This window comes from Leptopilina heterotoma, unplaced genomic scaffold (assembly GCF_015476425.1).
Source record: "Leptopilina heterotoma isolate Lh14 unplaced genomic scaffold, ASM1547642v1 Lhet_19, whole genome shotgun sequence".
In the NCBI taxonomy this organism is placed as follows: domain Eukaryota; kingdom Metazoa; phylum Arthropoda; class Insecta; order Hymenoptera; family Figitidae; genus Leptopilina; species Leptopilina heterotoma.
In genome coordinates this window covers 384,529-408,498 of record NW_025110908.1, presented here as the reverse complement: position 1 = coordinate 408,498, position 23,970 = coordinate 384,529, and the positions used below count along the sequence as shown (strand labels likewise).

The 23,970-nt window shown below is 21.3% G+C and overlaps 2 protein-coding genes across 2 annotated transcripts; both read right to left on the bottom strand.

The window, feature by feature from the left end:
• Window positions 1–664: 664 nt before the first annotated feature.
• On the bottom strand, window positions 665–12,749 carry LOC122500610 (zinc finger protein 2-like). Its single transcript, XM_043609620.1, has 4 exons — window positions 12,620–12,749; window positions 8,969–9,130; window positions 1,506–1,595; window positions 665–861 (listed from the first exon to the last, which is right to left on the bottom strand). Exons 1-4 carry the CDS (start codon window positions 12,747–12,749, stop codon window positions 665–667), a joined length of 579 nt encoding a protein of 192 aa, XP_043465555.1.
• A 1,822-nt stretch (window positions 12,750–14,571) lies between these two features.
• On the bottom strand, window positions 14,572–22,904 carry LOC122500609 (zinc finger protein 180-like). Its single transcript, XM_043609619.1, has 5 exons — window positions 22,859–22,904; window positions 20,976–21,013; window positions 20,737–20,869; window positions 15,904–16,116; window positions 14,572–14,795 (listed from the first exon to the last, which is right to left on the bottom strand). The coding sequence occupies exons 1-5, from the start codon at window positions 22,902–22,904 to the stop codon at window positions 14,572–14,574; spliced, it is 654 nt and encodes a 217-aa protein (XP_043465554.1).
• Between the last annotated feature and the right edge of the window lie 1,066 nt (window positions 22,905–23,970).

The window sequence follows — 23,970 nt, the reverse complement described above, 5'->3', positions numbered from 1 at the left end:
TAGTTTATAATTTACTTTATGAAAAAGGGAGCGGATGTTTCAGCTTCATATGCGATTGCCATCGATGTTTGTGTTTAAATTTCCTTAAACAAATTTCACATTGATGAGATGGTTCTTTGCCGCACTCTATTCTCAAATGTTTATATAAACTTTCTTTCCAAGAATACTTTTTCCCACATTGATTACACATCCAAACAGTTTGAACAGCAGCTAATAAAATAGAAACATCAAAAAAGAATTAAAATACCGAAAGAGAATTTTACAAAAAAATTTTTAATTTTTGCAAAAGTAGTTAAAAATTAACTACTAATAAATAAATAAATACTATTAATTAAATACCCACTTATTATAAATTAATAGTTAATTGAATATCTCAATACACTGTCACCAGTTATAAAAAACAAAAAACTGTAAGAAAAATCATTTCATTTCGAGAAAGTGTGAAATTAGCAGGAAGTAAAAAAGTATTAGTACATTTTTAAAAATATTCTTTTTTTTCAAAAAAGCATAAAAAAAAATAAAATACAAAATTTACAAGTAAAACAGTCAGCTTAGTTTATTTTTCTTAACATCTAAAACTTAAATACATTTCTGTGCATTTTGAGTATAAATTTATTTTTTTACAAAATTTTTTTTTTAACGTGAAATAAATTTTTTTTTTTTTTTATTTATTTTGACCGTCGAGGGAATGAACAATTCTATTATGAGTTGTCCAATGATGCTTGTGCTTAAATTTACGACCGCATACTTCACAGGAAAATGCTGGTTCACGATTGCATTCGACTCGCAAATGTCTTGTTAACGACTCCTTCCATCGATAATGTCTTCCGCACTGGAAACACGTCCACGCTCCCTCGCCAGCTAAAAAAATAAAAAATAAACCAAAAATCAGTTAAAATGGAAAAAAAATCAAAAATTTATGCTTCTTTTTTTTTTTTTTTTATTTAGTCGAAGAAATTTTCAAATATTTACAAAAGTAAAAAATTATCTACAAAAACTACTATTATTGAAATTGCAGATAAAATTTTCGGAAAAAAAAAATAATTTATTTAAGAAAATTGTGTCAGCGAGAGTAAAGAGAAAAGCAAAAGAAAAGAATTACCTTAGTTAAAAATTACTTCTTCTTACTCTGTGATATATTTTATTATTTATTAAAATACAATATTAATATTGAATAATATTAATATAAAATGTTCAATAATATTAATATAAAATGTTAAATAACATTAATATAAAACATTCAATAATATTAAATTATTAATATATTATTAATAAAAATAAAAATCTTTATTCAAACTTATAATTTACAAAAAAAATGTACATTATAGAAATTATCACAATTTTCTTCCCAAATGGACTAAAAAAGAATTATATGAAATTATTATATTTTTCTTCTCCTACAATAGTTTAAAGATAGTGTTTAAGTTTCGTGTGAGATTCCAAACGATGTTTATGCTTAAATTTTCTTCCGCAAATTATACACAAAAAAGTTGGTTCTTTCATACATTCCAATCGAATATGCCTATTAAGGGAGTCTCTCCAGTGATACTGCTTACCGCACAGCTTACAAGTCCAATCCCTCGTACTACGATATGCTAAAAAATCAATTTTATATTTAAAAAAAATACAACATATTGTTTTATTTTTACATTCTCGTACGAAAAAGAAGGTCTTGGATTTTTCTTTTAATGAAAATAAAACTGAAGAAAATTCTTTAGACAGAAGGCACACACACACAAATTAATATAAATATTGTTTTTTAAAAATTTATTTTCAAAAAATTTTTAACATTTATTAGGAATTTGAGACAACGTATTATTATAATATCACACATAATGTACAATGTACAAAATTTGACGTAGGGATCTGAAATAGTGGTAGATTATATAATTATTACATATTAATGTAACGGAGTAAACATTTTTTTTTTCTTTTTTTTTTGAAATATTAATAGAAGATTATTTTCAAATTCAACTATTTATAAAAATAACAACTAACTATTTATAAAAATTACAACTTGAATTCTTCATCCAAAATTCAATAATTTTGTTGTTGAAATTTTTAAATAAAATTATTCAAAACATTAATTAATTTATTTCAAAATCAAAATTTGAATATTATTTTAGCTTTAAAACAATTAAAATATTCAAAGATTTTAATTTGAAAATCTTTTGAAATTTCAAAAAATATAACGCTTCTAATATTTGATTGTTATCTAAAATTTTAACTGGAATTGATTTTTAAATCAATTTTTATGAAAAGTTCTAGAATTCAATTATTTAACATTTTAAACACAAAAATAAATAATTTATTAAATAATTAAATATTTATCAAAATTGAATTGTAAAGAACTTTATCAAAACATTTTTTAATTGTATTCTTGCGACGAATTTTATTAAAATATTTTTTTTTAAATAATTGAACTCTTTTGGAAAATTTTATTGAAATAGTGGATATTGAAAGTAATTAAAGTTCGACAAATTTTTTAAATTAATTAAATTTCTATCCAAGAATTCTATTAAAATCTTTTGAAAATAATTGAATTGTTACGAAGAATATTATTTAAATTTTTGAAAATAATTAAATTCTTTCATGAAATTTAATTAAAAAAATATTGAAAATAATTATTAAATTCTAATAAACAAATTATGTCAAAATATTTTTTTTAATAATTGAATTCATTCGAAGAATGTGAATCAAAATATTTACAATTAAATATTAATTACATTTTTCGAGGAATTCATAAAAAATTTTTTTTTAAATAATTGAAATCCTGCGATGAGTTTTTTTATTTATGAAAATAATTGAATTGTTGCAACGAAATTCATTGAAATTATTTTGAAAATAATTGAATTTTTGCGAATTTTATTAAAATATTTTCTTAAATAATTGAATTCTTTTGGAAAATTTTATAAAAATACTGGATATTGAAAATAATTGAATTTCGACTAATTTTTGAAATTAATAAAACTTCTCAAATTTTTTCTAAATAATTGAATTCTTTCGAAAAAATTTAATCAAAATTTTTACGATTAATTACATTTTTCGAGGAATTCATAAAAAATTTTTTAAATAATTGATTTTTTTTTTAAATTTTATTAAATGTGAGTTTTAAATAATTAAATTCCAGTGTAAATCTAATTATTTATGAAATTGAAAATAATTGTATGTTTGCAATGAATTTTATAAAAAAAAATGCTAAATAATTGAATTCTTTTGGAAAATTTTATTGAAATACTTGATATTGAAAATAATTGAATTTCAACTAATTTTTGAAATTAATTAAATTTCTACTTAAGAATTCTATTAATATCTTTTGAAAATAATTAAATTATTACAAAGAATTTTTATTTAAATTTTTGAAAATATTAAAATTCTTTCGAGAAATTAAAAAAAAATTGAAATTGAATTAAAAATAATTGTATTGCTGAGGAGAATTTTATTAGTTTCTAAAAATAACTGAATTCCTGCGAAGAATAAAATTGTATTATTTATAAAAATAATTGAATTCGTGGGAAGAAATTTATTATTTATGTAAATAATTCAATTCTCTCGAGAAATTAAAAAAAAAATGAAATTTTATTAATAATAATTGAATTTTTGCGAAAAATTTTATTAAAATACTTGAAAATAATTGAATTCTTGAGAAGAGCTGTATTAAATTATTTTTTAAATAATTGAATTCCTGCAAAAAAAATTGTTATTTATGAAAATAATTAAATTCTCTCAAGAAATTAAAAAAAAATTGAAATTGTATCAAAAATAATTGAATTCCTGAGAAGAATTTTATTAGTTTCTAAAAATAATTGAATTCCTGCGAAGAATTGTATTATTTACAAAAATAATTGAATTCTTGCTAAAATCTTTATTAAATTTTTTTTAAATAATTGAATTCTTGTGAAGAATTTTATAAAAATCTTTTTAAATAATTGATTTTTTTCGAAAAATTTTATGATAATTGTGTTTTAAATAATTAAATTCCACTGTAAATTTTATTGTTTATGAAAATAAAAATAATTGAATTTTTGCAATGAATTATTTGATAAAAAAAGTTTTTAATAATTAAATTCCTTTGGGAAATTTTTTATTAAAATAGTAGCTAATGAAAATAATTGAATTTCGAAAAATATTTGAAAATAAGCGCGTCATTTTCTACCAATAGAAAAGTGATTTGACAGTAGGCGGGGGAAAAAAGTCTCGCGCAGGCGCGTCAGCGGCTGCGCGAGTCTTTTTTTCCCGGCGTCACTACTTTTTTTCCCTCCTCTTCTATTTTTTAATAGTAAATAAATAAATGTGACGCCCTTCCAAGAAAAAAAAATCTGCTTTGAAGATTTGTTAAAATTTGTAAGTGTAAATTACTTTAGGCGGAAAAAAATTCCAAAGCACTTTCTAAAAAAATTTAACTCCGTTCTCAATTACCATTTTTGTTATAATAACTCCATTATTTCAAATCCCTTATGGAAATTTACATATGAATCGAATGTATATAAACCATATAATTTTCTACAAAAAAAAAATTGTGTACATAAGATACTATTTTCTTTTTTACAAAAAAGAAATGTTTTTTTAAAAACATTTTGAGAATGCATATAATAAATGTTTTTTTTCTTTTAAATAAATAAATAACAAATATTTTTTTATTTGTTACAATTTAAATTCTGAAATATTTAGTCACGAATTTTCACGACAGAATCTATATATATAAAAGTAAAAACTAAATGAACTTTTTGTTAGATCTTGCGAACATAAAAATGATTTGTACAGAAATTTTTTTTAATTTGTTTCTTTTACTTCATGAAATTTCATCCAAGGAAAAAATTTCCAATTTTTCACAAAATGGATTTTTCGAATTCGAAAATAAATTTTAATAAAAAAAGTATATGAATTAAAAAAAAAAAAAAAAAAAATTCCTGATCTAAATTAAATCTAACTGATGCATGCACTTTGCATGTGACTGCCATCGATGTTTGTGTTTGAATTTCCTTCCACACACGGGACAACAGAAGGTTGGTTCTTTTTGGCACTCAACACGACGGTGATTTTGAAGTGATCCTCGCCACGAATATCTCTTACCACATTGAAAACAGACCCACAGCTTCCTCATTGGGTCTGAAAAAGAAACACTTTCATCAGTAAAATATACAATCATAAAATACAAAATCAAGTATAAAAAAATATACAATTAAACTTTTCTTTTTATTTTTCTTTTCGTTTATTATACAAATAGAGAAAAACAAGTTCGAATAAATTTAATGTTAATGTTAAACAATGACTTATTGTTAATACCAGACGTAACATATCCTAATACACAGAAAAAAATATTCTCTAATTTTATTCTTTATCTATTCATTTTAATCTGAACTATAAAAGAACAAAAGATTTAGCAGCTTTCAAAACATTTCGAATAAAGAATTACACGAAATATTGTCATTAATCAATTTAAAAAAAAAAAAAAAAAAAAAAAAATTAATACAAAACAATAATTTGAGTTATAAATCAATCCATTCAATATCAGATCGTTATTCTCTGAACAATAATTAATAATTAATAATTAATAATAATAGAGTCTGGTCGAGAAATAATTAGAGAAGATAATTCCAAAAGATTATTATATACTTTTTATTATTAACAAGATGATTGCATCTCATATTTATGTATAGAGGTTTGATGTTTATTCAAATGATGTTTGTGCTTGAATCTTCTACCACAAAATGTACAGGGGAATTTCGGTAATATTCCACACTCCATTCTTCTGTGTAAGCTGAGGGACTCTTTCCATTTGTAGCTTTTTCCACAGTCACACTTCCATAATACTGGTTTGAAGTATTCATAAGGACCTAGGAAATAATAGTAAATTTTTCGTTTTAGTAAAAATTTATCCAAAAAAGGCCATTTTCAATTTTTCAAATTAACAATTTTTTAATGATATAATTTTTATTATTACAATTTTCGAGAACTAAAAAGAAACAGACTCTATATTAGATCTAAATTATTAATGCAGACTAAATACCACAGTTTTTTTTGTTAAAAGTTGCAAAAAAAATTTTTAATTCAATTCTCAATAAATTATAAGTTTTGGTTACTTCAAACAAAAATTAAAGCAATAATACTAAAAAGAAAAATACTAATAATTCATGTTGTGAAATGTATTTAAATGTTTATCTGAATAGAAAAAATATTAGCTTCTTTTAAAATCTCTACCGAATCTCTCATTCTCTCCTTTATTTTAGGGTTTATTGTAAAAAATGTTTCATCTTCAGAATTATTTTTTTTTATAAACAAAAATTATTGGGGAAAAATAAAAAAAAATTGTTTTTTGTAAAAATAAAAGCTACTTGTTAGATAAAATAATAAAAACTTCATATAGTTATTTTGTTAAATTACATTTAACAAAAAAAAATTATATTTAACAAAAATAAAAAAAAAGGTAAAGAAATTTAAAAAAAAAATTTTTTTTAATTGTTTTTTATTATTATATACGGTTTTATTTATTTCCGGCTATTATTGTCCATTTTTGAAACATATAACAATAAAAATGTGTTGTCTAACAAAAAGGGGTATAAAACATTTATAATATTCACTTTTAGAAAGCTCTTTTAATTTCATAATTTGTACAAAATAATCTTAAATCTAATCTTAAGTGTAATTTTACTTATCACATTGCGTTGTATAATTTTATTTATAATATTATTTCATTATTATTTATTATTTTTAATTTTATTTATTTCTCTAGTTCACTGTTCACTAAATGTACATATACACAAATGCAAGTTCGATCGATAATAATAAACATTGAGGTATAAAAAATAAAGAACGCGAGAGGCCAAAAAAAGCACATCAGGGCGATAGAAAGAGACAGAGAGTGTCTAACGGCCCCTCTTCTTTCTCTCTCTAGCGACGCATGCGCGAAGCAACTGCGCGTGCGCTACTTTCCTATTGGTAGAAAATTGCGCGCTTATTTTCAAATATTTTTCGAAATTCAATTATTTTCATTAGCTACTATTTTAATAAAAAATTTCCCAAAGGAATTCAATTATTAAAAATTTTTTTTTATCAAATAATTCATTGCAAAAATTCAATTATTTTTATTTTCATAAACAATAAAATTTACAGTGGAATTTAATTATTTAAAACACAATTATCATAAAATTTTTCGAAAAAAATCAATTATTTAAAAAGATTTTTATAAAATTCTTCACAAGAATTCAATTATTTAAAAAAAATGTAATAAAGCTTTTCGCAAGAATTCAATTATTTTTATAAATAATACAATTATTCTTCACTGGAATTCAATTATTTTAAAAATAATTTTCAGTGAAATTCGTCGCAAGAATTGAATTATTTTCATAAATAATAAAACTCATCGCAGGATTTTAATTATTCTTAAAATAATTTTTTAAAAAATTCCTTGAAAAATGTAATTATTCGTAAAAATTTTTGATTAAAATTCTTCGAAGGAATTCAATTATTTTTGTAAATAATACAATTCTTCGCAGGAATATTGAATTATATTAAAAATATTTTCAATGAAATTCGTTGCAAGAATTCAATTATTTTTATAAATAATAATCAAACTCTTCGTAGGATTTCAAATATTTTTCAAAAACGAATTTTTAATGAATTCCTTGAAAAATATAATTAATCGTAAAAAATTTGATTAAAATTCTTTGAAAGAATTCAATTCTTTAAAACAAATTTTTGATATAATTTGTTTATTAGAATTTAATAATGATTTTCAATACTTTTTTATTTAAATTTCTCGAAAGAATTTAATTACTTTCAAAAAATTAAATAAAATTCTTCGTAAGAATTTTATTTAATTTTCAATCTAAATTTTCCAAAAGAATTCAATTATTAGAAAAAATACTTTAATAAAATTTGTCGCAAGAATACAATTAAAAAAAAAAATTGGATAAAGTTCTTTATAATTCAATTTTATGAAATATTTAATTATTCAATAAATTAATTATTTTTATATTTAAAATTAAAATAATTGAATTCTAGAACTATTTATAAAAATTGATTTAAAAATCAATTTCAGTCAAAATTTTAAATAATAATTGAATATTACAAGCGTTATAATTTTTGAAATAATTAAGTTTTAAAAGATTTTTAAATTGAAATTTATGAAAATTTTAATTCTTGTAAAACTGTAAGAATATTCAAATTTTTATTTTGAAATAAATTCATTAAACTTTTGAATAATTTTATTTAAAAAATTTCAAGAAAAAAATTATTGAATTTTTGAAGAATTACAGTTGTAACAATTAATTTATTTTTCCTTCCATTATAATATTTATAAAGAAAATTTTTTATATATAATTTATATAATTTAATTTCAAAAAGGCCTTGCATTTAAATGATTTGAAATATTTTAATTCCTGCCAAAAAATAAATAGTTATTTAAAAATTTATTTAAAAAAAAACATTATTTTATTTTTAAATTCAATTGAATTTAGGAATGATGAAAAAAAATCTATCAATGACGGTCGTAGGCAGCTCTGCGCATGCGTCATTAGAGAGAGAAAGAAGAGGGGCCGTTAGGCACACTCTGTCTCTTTCTGTCCGCTTGACTCGGGTCCCATTTTTATACCTTTATGATAATAAAAATAATAATTATTATAATAATTACAATTTTAATAATAATACTAAAAATGGCACTTTAATAAGAAAAAATATCATATATTCAATTCTTTTTAAATTACATTTTCTAAAAATGCAAAACAACTTAAATCATCACTGTAAATATAATACCAATTGTTATAAATATAAAATCAATAAATAAAAAAATGAAAATTTCTTTTAATTTTCTTTTTCTTCAAATTTTGACCCGAGAGTATTTTTTTCAAAACTATTTCGAAATAATTGATTTGAATAAATTTTATTAAAAAAAAAAAAATAAATAAAGAAAAAATTTATTATAAAAGATTTCCATGAACATTAAGTACATGTCGCTGAAAATTGGAACGTTGCTTGAATGCTTTTTGACAATATCGACATAACCAGGTTGGTAATTTTCCACATTCTTCACGAAGATGTCGGTTTAACGTCGATCTATTCAAATACGATCTGTTACATTTCGAACAGGGAAATGGTTTCTCAACTCTATTTCTCGTATAGTTTCTGCTACCTGCAAATGAAAAAGCAATTGTTCGTTAATAATTTTGATCAATAATATTATCTTTAATTTTTTTTTTTTTTTTTTGATAATAATTACTGCACATGAAAATTTTTCTAACACGAATTACTAAATTTTGAATTTATACCACAAGAAAAAGGAAACTAAAATTTATAATCAAAGTATACTTTCTAATTCACAATATAGTTATTTATTGAAAAAAAAACTACGAACGTTTTAATGGAACTTAAAAAATATAATTTATTTTATCTTTATAAATTATTTAGCAATAAAAAAAATTTTCTAGCAAATTTTTATATTTATAAACTTTTTAGTTATTTTACAACTCTACAAAAAACTTGAATATTAATTACAATTTTGTACTTTAAAAAAAGAAAGGGAGAGAAATAAAAAATATTCTTCTTTATAATTCGATTTATTTTCAATTATTCATTATTTTTTACATTATTTTTCCTTCCTGACCAAAATTGAGTTTGAAAAAAAAATTCAATTGTTAAAGAAATAGTTGCAGGAAGAAGCACAAAAAATTAAATTGCTATAACAAATATATACTAATTTAAAAAAAAAGACAATTTTTAAAAATAAACAGAAATCGAAAACATAAAAATTTAATTTGTTTTCAAAGAGCTAAATTAAAATTAAAACGTAGCTACTACAATATTTTCATTATATAAATTTCAGTCTCGTAAATACTAAAAATATTTAAAATGGAATCTAATATAAAATGGAAATATTATAAATTTAGAATATAGAGAAATCGTATACTTAAAAGTATATTAAATAAAAAAATATTGGAAACGGTTCATTTAATTTCCTTTCTACATTCAATCTATAAAAATTATTAGATCACAAAATTTAAAAAAAAAATGTACGAATATTTACAAAAAATGTATAATAATTATTGCAATGAACCATTTCTAAAAATTACTTTCTTTTTTCCTATAAAAATTACTTTAATCTCAACATTCTTCTACGCTATTATTATTATTTAATTTTTTACTATTAAGTTATATTACATAACTTATTATACAAAAACATTTTTTTGTACTACAAAATTCTTGTAATCAATACAAATATACAATTCGCTGTTCTCTGCGTCGTCGAAAAAAAATGTCTAAACATTTTTCTTTTTCAATTTTTAGAATTGGAAGATAAATTTTTAAAATCTCGCTTAAAGTCGAAAAATAAAATTTCAATCTCGAGTAAAAATATTTATTTTCGAAAAGAAAAGAAAAGAAAAGAAATTTTCAATTTTCATATTTTTTAATTCTTTAGATTTTGCTTTCTAATTATTAGTAATTTTTCAATTTTTCAAATTTTCACGATCAACACGAATTCTTTTGGAAAATTTTTTTCGAGTATATATATTTTTACTTTTGAGTATTACAAAGCAAAAAAAGATTTCTTAATTAAAAAAAACAGATAATATTTATCTCTATATATTGTCAAATCGAAGACTTTGTTTTACAATATAATTTTTGATTAATTTAATAAACTTCAGTTTTACGTTCAATTGTGATTCATTTTTTCTGCAAAAAAAAAAAAACTCAAAAACTCGCGAAAGAAAACAAGAGGAGAAAAATTGTCAATATAAAGGCATTGTGAATAATTATTTTAAATAAAAATAATTAAATAAACTATAATTTAAGTAAACAAAATTATTTATTATTTATAAAAATAATTAAATAAAATATAATTTAAGTAAAAAAAATTATTTATTATTTATAAAAATAATTAAATAAAATATAATTTAAGTAAAAAAAAATGATTTACAAAATGGACAAAAATTTATAGTAAAATTGAAAGCACAACATAAAAAAATTTATTGAGTTAAAAATTGCATTTTCTCTAGATCACGAGTGGGAAAAATAGTGAAATTGATGAATCACAAAATCAAGTGTAAACAAAAGTCAATCTATATCTCTTTAATCACATTTTATCAGTCGCTCCAATTTTCGATTTTGTGCAAAGAAAGATATTTAATTTTCATAATAAAACAATTTTCACTGATATTTGCGAATAATTTAACTTTTTTTTATTCAATAAAATTTTAATTGAATTAATTTAGTTTTTATCAGCTCATCAGAAATTTAGAAAAATATTAACATTTTCAATTCTACAATATGAAGTTCTCGAATTTTGATTTATATTCAAAATTTATTAATTTACTTTTAAATTAATTAATTTATTAATTTACTTTTAAATATTATTAATTTATTAATTTACTACCAAATTAAATAATTAATTTAGCATTAAAATAACAAATTAAGTTACGATTAAAATAATTAATTAATTTACTATTAAACATATTAATTAATTTACCATTAAACTAATTAATTAATTTACCATTAAAATGATTAATTAATTTACCATTAAACTAATTAATTAATTTAACATTTAAATAATTAATTGATTTACATTTAAACTAATTAATTAATTTACCATTAAAATAAGTAATTAATTTACCATTAAACTAATTAATTAATTTACCATTACACTAATTAATTAATTTACCATTAAACTAATTAATTAATTTAACATTTAAATAATTAATTGATTTACATTTAAACTAATTAATTAATTTACCATTAAAATAAGTAATTAATTTACCATTAAACTAATTAATTAATTTACCATTACACTAATTAATTAATTTACCATTAAACTAATTAATTAATTTATCATTAAACTTATTAATTAATTTACCATTAAATTGACTAATTAATTTACTACTGAATTAATTTAAATTATTATTTATTTTTATTTATTATTTTACTGAATTAATTTTTTCAGTTTTCTATTAAATTTAACAGAAAGACATTTTATTGAACAAACGAAAAACGTTTAATTACTGCAAATATCAACCAAATGATTTATTATAAAAAAATATATTTCTCCGTAGACTTCAAATTTTGCTATTCTATAAAGTAATCTTGGACAATAATTTTTAAATTGTCTTTGATGTTCTCACTTTTTCTACACAGGCAGAAAAAAAAGTTGAAATATCAATTAAAATATTTTAAAATAATTCTGACCGATTCTAGAAACACGTTTTGTTATCAGAAGTTTTTTTTTATTTAAATGAATAATATTCACTTATTTTCAGTTTTCAAAGGAGTAGAAGGGAATTTTTCGGAAATTTGTAGGTTAAGTGGCGTTGGCGGGAAAAAAAACTGTTCGCGCAGCCGCTATGCGCCTGCGCGAACAGTTTTTTTTCCCGCCGACGCCACTTAACCTACAAATTTAATCCTTCTCACAATAAAACAAAATTTTTTTTGAGTATTTACAAAATAATAATTACACATTCTCTCTATTTTAATTGATATTTTTCAATAGCCTTGATTCGCAAAAAAAAAATTTTTTTTCACCGTCCTGCGTTGAAATTTATTATTTCCTATAAAAAAAAAAGTGTGATAATTTTTCAGAGATCACTTTGACTAATAAAATGCGCCGGTTGGAGTCCATTACTACAATGATTACTGTGTACAGTACTAACGTGGCGTGTGCCATTTGTCTTTTGAGTAAATCTTTTTCCACAAAGATGGCAAAGATATCGCGGTACTTTTTGACATTCCTCATACAAATGCCTCTGTAAACTTCCTCTATTCATGTAGGATCTGCTTCCGCATTTATGACAAGGGAACGGCTTATCTTGAACTTCATTGAACGGTTGGACAATATTTATCCTCGATAAAGTCTCTACAAGAGGATAATAATAAATTTATATTAAAATTTTTATTGTGTATGTCAAGAATATATTTCGAAATATTATGTTAAACATTACGTGGGGTCTATTTAAAAATAGTGAATTTTTTTTAGGGAGGGAAAACTACTACTTTATTTCTGACAATTTTTACTAGACTTCTGTTCATTTTTCTAATTAAAAATAATTTTTTTTTACTAATTTTACTTATCGTCCTTATTTACACAGAATGTGCCTAACGTCCCCTCTGCTTTCTCTCTCTATAGGCGCATGCGCATAAATGACAACTGTCACCAGAAGCAACTGCGCCTGCGCCACTATTTTCTCATTGGTAGAAAAAATCCCGCTCTTATTTAAATTGCATTTTAATACATTTAAATATCAAAAGAAAAAAAAAATTTTAAATATCAAGTTTATAATTTTTATTTACCTGTTCAACAAGTTTTTTTTAATTGTACTTTTAAAATCTTTTATTTTCTTTATTTTCTTTATTTATTTTCCATTTTATATTTCATAAACCTAACCTAAAATCTTTGCCCTTGATTTATTGCAGCGTCAAAAATAGTAAAAATTGTCAGAAATATTTTTAAAACCAGGAAATTTAGGCGCTAGTGTAAAAATAGTAAAATTTTACTTTCTTATTTTTTTCAGTGTCAAAATGTGAAAAATTTTATAATTTATATTTTAAATTAAATAAAAATATTAATAACATTTATACCAATGTATATTATATTCTATACTATTTTATATAATATATTATATATTATTTTATATAAATAATATATAAATTTTATAATAATTATATAATATTATAATATAAATTATTTTATACATTAAATTATACATTTATAAAAAAAAACGTTAATTATATTTTTTATGATTTAAATATTAATTTTCAATTATTAATTATTTAAACGAATTGCATTTTAAAAATGCGAATTTTTTGTCAAACTTTCGTAAAATGATACAAAAAAAAGTATTTTCTATTAATTGGGGAATATTGGAATACTTTTCCAATTTTTTTTTGTCAAAGTAAATCTTACCTTACTTTTTTAGTAATTAGCATATCTTCAATGTTATTTAATTCGGAGTATGGTAAAAATTAAAAAGTGTATATGTATTTAAAATAAAAGGAGAGATAAAAATTATTTTATATATTGCAGAAGAATTTATTATTATTTATTTCTGTTCTTCATTTATATTATTCACTTATTGTTTTTTCAAAATTTATTATTTATTTAAAATCGTTTTTTTTATTTTCCGTTTGTTTACCATCGTTTTTATATTTTTGTTTATTTTATTAATTTATAATTTACAATTTATAATTTATAATTTATCATTTTCGTATTTCTTATTTGTTCATTAAATATCATTTTTATTATTGTTCATTTATTATTTATAATTCTTCAATTTATTATTCATTTTTATTCATTTTTATTCATTTTTATTAATTATTTATTATTACTGCGTCTAAAAATGAAAATTTGTCAAATTTTTTAAATATCTTCATGATGATGATGTCGATGAAATATCTTGCATTGTTGATGAAACCTTGAGTAAAAATTAAATTATCAAAGAATTACACTGTTTTATTAATAAAATATCTCCTTTATTGTCAGTCGTAATTATAGTCAAATAAAATTTATAGCAAAAAAAAAAAAAATGATAATGTAAAAATTTCTTCCTTTTTAAAAAAAGGAAAAGAAAAATTAAAAAATTCCACTACTCTTCAAAAATTGACTCCATGAATGTTGATCGCATGTCTTCGATAGTTGGATTTTTGCTTGAATTGCTTTTTACAAATTAAACACGAATATTGTGGTGTTCGATGACATTCGTAACGAAGATGTCGACCGAGTGTGTCCTTCCTTGCATAAAATCTTCCACATTGATGACAAGGGAATTTTTTTTTGTAATTTCGTAATCTTGACGTGAAGACGACTCTCCTGTTTCCTGAAAACATATTAAATTCCGTTAGAAATGATAATGGTGAAAAAAAATAATAATAAAAAAAAAAAATAATAATAATAATAATAATAATAATAATAATGATACTAATAATAACAATAATAATAATATTTATAATAATATTTATAATAATATTTATAATAATATTTATAATAACAGTATTATTAATAATAATATTTAAATAATAATATTAATAATAATACTTTTTTTTATTTTTATTATTAAAATAATACTTGAAAGTATAATCCCATACACAATGAATTGTTAATTGAACATAAATATATACATATTAATTGAGGGTAAGCGAGGATATACAAACTTTTTTGCTATAGAAAATTTGTTAAACTATTTTAAACATTCTGGAAACAAATTTTTATAATTGTCTGTTAATTATGCGAAAGCAGAATAAACATTAAAAAAAAAATTTACAGAACTTTTCTTACTTTTCTAATTAATAACTAATATTTATTTTTATAATAATTTAATGAATCTTACCTTTATTTTAGAGAAACATTCTTCAAAACTAAACGCTAAAAAGAATCATGAAATTTTTTGTTGCATTTTTGAAAATATCTGATTTTCATATAAATGGATAGTAGATAAAAATTGATTATTCGAACAAGTTTATTAAAATAGTTTATAAAACATTATTATAAAATTAACTGTACGTTTTATTTGCGTTGTTGTGTTATTATAACCATTTGCGTTATTGAATAGAAAAAAAACTACTTTTCTCAAAATGTGCATTAAACATATAACCATATTCCATTTCTAAAAAATACAATTCAATTATTAAGAAAAACATGATAACTAATTAGTTTTATTGTTTCATCTAAAATAGATTGGAAATTTTCTTTGGGAGTAAATTATATTGTATAGATATTTATAAATATATTTATTTATCTTCTGTGATGTGTCTCAGTCTTGATTTTGATGACCACTTTTTTCTAATCTTCAAATTGTAGTTCAAGTCAGCCTTGATTAAATCTTCTCTCGTTGTGCAAATTCATTTTTTTGAACACATCATGTGTTGAGGGGATTTTCAATTTTCAAATTTTCTTATGCAACGTATCAAGATGACGACGAAAACTACTTCTTTGCTTAAATCGTTTTCCGCAGAAACAAATATTTCTTGGTGGCAATCCACATTCTTCACGAAGATGACGCGATAGGGAAACCTTCCAGGCATAACTTTTTCCACAGAGTGGACAGACAAAGGCCGATGATGATGATGATGACGATGATGATGGTGATGTTAATGACGATGCTAATGAACTTTTCCTCAGGAAATCAATATTCTGCAGATCTGAAATCAAACAATTTTTTATTAGAATTGGGTCAATTTCTTCGAAATTGGATGATCTTCTTTGCTTTTAAGCGTATAAGAAAGTTTAAAATAGAATTAATTAAACATTTTTATTTTATTATTATTTTCATATGTACAAAAAATATTTTTCTGAAATTAAAAATAAAAAACTAGATTAATTGCTAAGCTTTGGACAATCGGTTAAAAATATATTAGTCTGTGTGATAAGAGATATAAAAGAAAACGTAAAATTATTAATATAGTCGAAATTAAAACATTTTTTTACTTCCTTCACCATTCACCTGATTACAAAAAAAGCGATTTATATAATAATGCGATTATTATTTACAGAAAGTAATTTTTCATTATATGCGAAATAATATAATCTAAAAAAATTTTTTTTTTTTATTATTTGTAATTATTTATTATTAATATTGTTAACAATTATTTATTATTAATATTAATATTGTTAACATTATTAATTTAACCCTGATTTCGTATCGATAGCAAACGATATTTTATAGAAAAAACATAAATTTAAATTATTTCGAAAATATTCATTATTATCTTTATTTTTTTTTTATTACAAAAACTTTTTAACGAAAATTGATAGGTTATACCATAAAATATACAATTATTCTTTGGATATTATTTTCTTACAAAATATTTGGTAATGTGTTTAAATAATAACTTACAAATTCGAAAAAAGGTTAGGAACTTTTTTTAATTTGGTAAATCCTCCATCTTCAAACTGAAATGCAAAAAAAAAAAAAAATATCGAAATATACCTCGTTTTTAAATTTCTGTATTTTCTTTGTGGAAAAAAATACAAAAATTATATTTTCTTTTAGAAAAAATTCCCTAGGGATATAAAAATTGAGAACAGGAGTGTTGTAGGCTCGAGAAAGTAGGCGGGGCAAAAAAGACTCGCGCAGCCGCTGACGCGCCTGCGCGAGACTTTTTTCCCCCGCCTACTTTCTACTAACTTTCCTATTGGTAGAAAATAGCGCGCTTATTTACAAATATTTTTTCGAAATTAAATTATTTTCATTATTTTAGTAAAAAAAAATTTCCCAAATGAATTCAATTATTTAAAAAAATTTTTTTTTATAAAATTCATTGCAAACAGTCAGTTATTTTTATTTCCATAAATAATAAAATTTTCACAGAACTTTAATTATTTAAAACGCAATATTTAAAAAATAACAAATTTTAAATATAAAATTTTTCGAAAAAAATCATTTATTTAAAAAAAATTTTATAAAATTCTTCACAGGAATTCAATTTTTTTTTATAAATAATACAATTCCTTGCAAAAATTAAATTATTTTTAAAATAATTTCCATGAAATTCGTTGCAAGAATTTAATTATTTTCATAAATAATAAAATTCATCGCCAGGATTTCAATTATTTTAAAAAAATTTTTTAATGAATTCCTAGAAAAATGTAATTATTTGAAAAAAAATGGATTGAAATTCTTTTTATATAATTTTATAAAAATTTTTTCTTTTTTTTATAATTTTTTAAAATAATTTTAACGAAAAGAAAATTAAAATTATAAAATTTTTTAGTAAATTTCTTGAAAGAATTGAATTTTTTCAGAAATTTGAATAAAATTTTTCATAATACTTCAATTAATTTCGAAAGATTTTAATGGAATTCTTGGGTATAGAAATTTAATTAATTTAAAAAATTTGTCGATATTCAATTTTCAAAAAAATTTAAAGCTCTTTGCGAAAATTCAATTATTTTTATAAATAATACAATTCTTCGCAAAAATTCAATTATTTTAAAAATAATTTCCATGAAATTCGTTGCAAGAATTCAATTATTTTCATAAATAAAAAAAACTCATCGCAGGATTTCAATTATTATTAAAACAATTTTTAATAAATTCCTGGAAAAATGTAATTATTTGAAAAAAATTTGATTAAAATTCTTCAAAAGAATTCAATTATTCAAAAAAAAAAAAAAATTGATATAATTTATTTATTAGAATTTAATAATTTTTTTCAACACTTTTTCAGTTAACATTCTTGAAAGAATTTAGTTATTTTTAAAAATTGATTTAAATTCTTCGTAATAATTGAATTTTTTTTTAAAGATTTTAATAGAATTCTTGGGTAGAAATTAAATTAATTTCAAAAATTAGTTGAAAGTCAATTATTTTCAAAATCCAGTATTTCAATCAAAATTTTTCAAAAAAAAAATTGAATTATATAAAAAAATATTTTAATACAATTCTTCGCAAGAATTAAATTATTTTAAAAATAATTTCAATTAAATTCGTTGCAAGAATTCAATTATTTTCATAAATAATAAAACTCATCATTCGCTATCAATTATTTTTAAAACAATAAAATTTTAATTGAATTCCTCGAAAAATGTTATTATTTAAAAAATTTTGATTAAAAGTTTTCGAAAGAAGTGAATTATTTAAAAAAATTATTTTCAATATTTAGTATTTCAATCAAAATTTTCCAAAAGAATTTAATTATTTAAAAGAATATTTTGATAAAATTCATCCCAAGAAAACAATTATTCCAAAACGTTTTGATAATTTTCTTTGTAATTCAATTTTGCAAAATTTTGCAAAATTTAATTATTTAATGGATTATCTATTTTTGTATTTGAATAATTGAATTCTCGTAAAACATTTTAATGAAAAGGCCTTGCATTTAATTCATTTAAATTTTTTAATTTCTGCTGAAAAATAATGTATTTTATTTTTAAATGTAATTAAATTTAGAAATTATGAAAAAATTGAGTCGTCGAATATAATTTTTCGATATTTAAAGCACTTTAAATAAACGCGGTTTTTTCTGCCAATGAGAGTCCTAGATCTCTAAATAATAAATATAATTTTAATTTATTTTAAACGACCTTAATTGGATAAATAATAATTTTGACTTTTTTCTTGCCCTTTAATAAATATAATACATAAAAAAATGAAAAAAAAAAAATTTTTTTTTCGACAAAAAAAAAGTGAATACAAACACAATATTTTAAATTTCTTCATTTCTTACAATCTCATAATATTTTCGTTTTCGTGAATAATTTTTATGCGATTTCTCATGACGATGTAAATTCGATCGAACTTTTGTCTTGTAATTACAAAATTTGCAAAAATATTTTGGTCGTTGACCGCATTCGTCTCTTTGATGACAACTCAACGAATTCTTCCATTTGTATCTTCGACCACAGCGATGGCACTCGTATATTTTCAGGTTCGAATCTAAAATAAATTAAAGTTTAGAATTGAAAACCTTCACCAGAAAAAAACAAGAAAGAGAGAGAAGTGAATAAGTAAAGAAATTTTGTACGATAACAGAAAAAAAAAAATATGAAACATAACGTCATTGTAAATAATTAAAGCATATAAAAGCACGCAAATTAAAATGAACAATGACCTAAACAAAAAAGAAGGAACATTAAACTACAAATAATTTACATTTACATCACATTAAAAAAACTATTGTCTATAATAATTAATTTTACCTACTAAACATCGAAAAAAAAGGTTTCACCTGGAAATAATTGTAAATTAAATTGTAAACTAAATTGTAAATTAAATTGTAAATTAAATAGTAAATTTTTACAATAACGAAACGAATTAACTAAAATTACTAATTTTGCTAATTTTTTTTTCGGCAATTTTTTTTTCCGTAGCTGAATAATTTTTTCCGTTTATTAATCATTTAATTTTATCCTCAACTGAAATAATTCAATTACTTAAAAATAATTTACTAAAAAAAATTAAACTTTGGAAAATTTTCCTATTTTATGATCAAAACAATATTCAGAAACAAAAATATTTCTCGAAACATTATTTTTTAAAATAAACTTTGTCTAATACAATTTTTATCAAACTTTACTTGATGAAAAAAATTTATAAACAAAATTTTTTTGTTTGTCACGTAAAAACTATTTTTTTCACATCTACTTCAACATCTAGTAGTAAATTTTGGTTCAATTAAACAAAATTATTTTCAGTACAAAATTATGGAAATATTAATTGAGTAATAATTTATTGAATAGTTTATCAATTAACAATCAAGTGTTTAGCAATTATTACTGAATACATATTATTGTAAAATGCTATTATAATTATTGTAATGATTATTTTTTGTATTGTGAATATTATTAAATTACTGATATTTCAATATTATTTTTTTTATTTTTATCATTTTTTTTCTTTTCTTTTTTTTTCTTTTTCCATTCTTTTTATTATCTTTCTTTTTTATCTTTTTTTTCTTTTTTTATTATTTCTATTATTTCTATTATTTTTATTATTATTATTATTATTTTTTTTTTTATTTTTTTTTTGTTATTATTATTATTATTATTATTATTATTATTATTATTATTATTATTATTATTATTATTATCATTATTATTATTTCTATTACTATTATTTTTATTATATAAATAAGTACGCAAAAAAATAAACATATTGTTTAAAAAAACAGTCATCGCAGTAATAAAATTTTTTTTTTGCAATTTTTTTTTTTTTTTTTGCAATTTGTCAGACTTTAGTTTTTGATTGTTAGTCGAAAAATTGTGAGGATTTTGCTGCAGTGCGCATGCGACATTTTTTCGATGTCTTGACATGATTTAACCAAATGTTAAGTTTCTGAGATGTAAATTCGCATCCTTGGCAGTGAAATAAACTTCCGCACTCGGATCGTATGTGGCAATCCAGTGAGACTTCGTGCTTAAATTTCCGATAGCAAAAATGGCATTGCAATCGACCTGAAAAAAAGAGAAAAAATAATATTAGTATTGAGAAAATTTTCATTGACAAAAAAAGAAAGAAAAATCAATAGTACAATTAAATATTTATCTGCATATATCTTACATCAATTACTGCGGAATATCGAATTTCAATATCAATTACTGCGGAGTATCGAAATTCAATATCAATTACTGCGGAATATTGAAATTCAAATGAAGCACACTGGAAAAAAATTAGGAATTAAATCAAATTAGAAAAATTAAATTAATAATTACATAATTAATTAAATTAATAATTACATAATTAATAAGGAATAATTTTCAATGTAAAAATAAAATTTAAATTTAAATGAAAAAAGGAATTTTTTTTTTGAAGATATAATTCAATTCTTTATTTATCTTTTTTTTTCTTTTTAACATAACGTTATCAGTGGTACACTCGTAATTAATAATAAGTAGTTAATTCACAAAAAACCGTAAACGATTAATCTATTTCATATATTTGTTTATATATAACGCATCTGTTTACAACGGTTTCAATTCTACTCTTTCTGTAACTAATTTGCACTGGAAAAAAATTTCTTCCTTTTAAATAATTAATAAATCGACTATAATTTTTTGTATCAAATTACTCCAATCAATTTTTAATTAAAAGAATTCTTTTTTAATTAATAAACATTGAATGAAAACAAATTTTTTCAATCAATAAATATTGAATGAAAACAAAATTTTTTCAATCAATAAATATTGAATAAAAACAAAATTTTTTCAATCAATAAAATTGATTCAAAACAATTGTTTTAAATATGCAAAAATTTTTTTTTGCAAGAAAAAAAATTTGATTCAAATAAGTCAAGTAAATTGATTATTAAAAAAGAAAACATTTTTTCCACGTTTACTTTGGAATCAATATTATGCTTTCTTTCTATTATATTATCTGTAACTTTCTATAATTTCTACGTCATTTTATATTTCATTTCTTTATGCATTGTTTTTTCACTACGAAACAAACACTATTTCTCTGAACTTCAATTCTTTTTTTTGCTTTAATTTTTATTTTCAAAAAACTTCCAAGAAACTCTTACATACTAATTATTATCTTGATCTCCGTAACTGTTCGTTTGGACTATTTATTATTATTTTGTTTTCTTTGAAAATTGCAAACTCTTTTTTTTTTGGCAAAGAAAAAAAAAGATTTTGCAATTTATGCGGTTATTGCATTATTTACATGTAAAATATTGCAAAGACTTGACACAAAAAGTGTCCCAAAATGAAAATTAATTTCCAAATGTACTTTTGTCAAAATAATGACATTTGAAAATAATTATTTTCAAATGTCATTATTTTGACAAACAATTGGAAATAATTATTTTCAAATGTCATTATCTTGACAAACAATTGACAATTGTCACAAGAATTCAAAAATGAAATATAATTTAATATTGGGACACTTTGTGTTTTATAATTTATAATATGTGGCTTTAAATTAATTATGAGCCATCTCATGTCGAATTGATCACACGACGACTAGAAAAGCTTGTTTTCTTTTTTTTTGGCACAAAAAATCGATTTGATTTTTCACAAAAGAAAAGCGATATAACTAATAAAATTCATCAAATTCACGAAATTCATTAAATACACAAACGCAAGAAAATTAGAATTTCACAATATTATTAAGATTCAAAATGTTTTTTCTTTCCTTGAAAAAAAAATAAATAATGATTGTTCGTTTTGAAAAAATACATTTTTCTATATAAAAATATAATAGAAAAAGATGATAGAAATTTTTTTTCTTGCGTGTGTGTTACAAACATTGAGGTATAAAAATTGAGGACGAGCGTCAGGTGGATAGAAAGAGACAGAGCGTGCCTAACGTCCCTCCCCTCTTCTTTCCCTCTCTAACGACGCGTGCGCGAGCGTCACTGCGCTTGCGCTACTATTTTCGACCAATACGAGTGGCGCGATCGCGCATGCGTCAAAGGAGAGAGAAAGAAGAGGGGACGTTACCCATCTGTCTCTTTCCATCGACCTGATGCTCTTTTTTGTCCTCCATTTCTATAACTCTGCGTTTAGAAATATATCTATAATTATTTTATAATATATAATATTCCAGTTTCCACAGTAATTCATAATATTGTTATACAGTAATAATAATGTCTCACTTCGTACGCATCAGTCTTTGTGCTTCGAACTTTTTTTTTTTTTTTTGGTTTAAGTGCAAAAGTACTTCGTAATTGGAGTTATTCTTTTGTTTTTGCATATTAGCCCTTTGGTATTTTATATTTTTATGTTTTTCCCTCAAACCTGAATTATGTCCCACAATTGGGATTTTTTTTTTTTTTTTTTTGATAAATTGGAAGACGTATTGTCTCCTACTACAATTTGTATCGACCCTGTATAATTACTTTTGTTTTTTTTTGTTGAAAAAATATTTGTACGATTTTCGAGAAAAAATTTTGTTTTTACATTCTCTTTAAAAATGAGAAGGTCTTGTTTGAAAAAAAGAGAAGAAGTTTGTTAAATATAAGAAATCTTGGTCTTTTGTTTTATAGCAGTGTCGATTCAATATTACGGTAAGAGAATATTTTTGCGAGTAGCACAAATTTTTTTTTGGCACAAAGAAGTTTAGAGGAAGAAAAGACGTGTGAGTGGTTTTTTTAACAAAGTGAAGAATAATAGAAATTACTTTGGCCACATTTTTTTAGCTAAATAGTATAAAGTCATTTTGTAGAATATAGAGATTAGAAGGTAATTTTTTGGCAAGACAAATACATTTTGACAGTAAGATAAATATTCTACGTAAGAGTAGATAAAAAGTATTTTTTTTTTTACAGAGAGTGAAACATTTTTAACGTCTATGAGAAATAGCACAAAAGTTTGTGCTCTAAGGATAAGATTCAGTTATTTGACAGTTATTTTCTTTTTCTTTACTTTACGCTTTCATTTTCATTTCCGAAGAAAAAAATTCCTTTGGAAAATTATTTTTACAAAAATTGTTTCCCGCTTAATTTAGCGTAAACACTTTTTCACGTCAAATATAACTGTCTGAGAATCAATAACTGTTTGTCCTACTTTTAAAGTTAGCTAAAAGATGTTTTTTTTATTAGATACTTAGATAC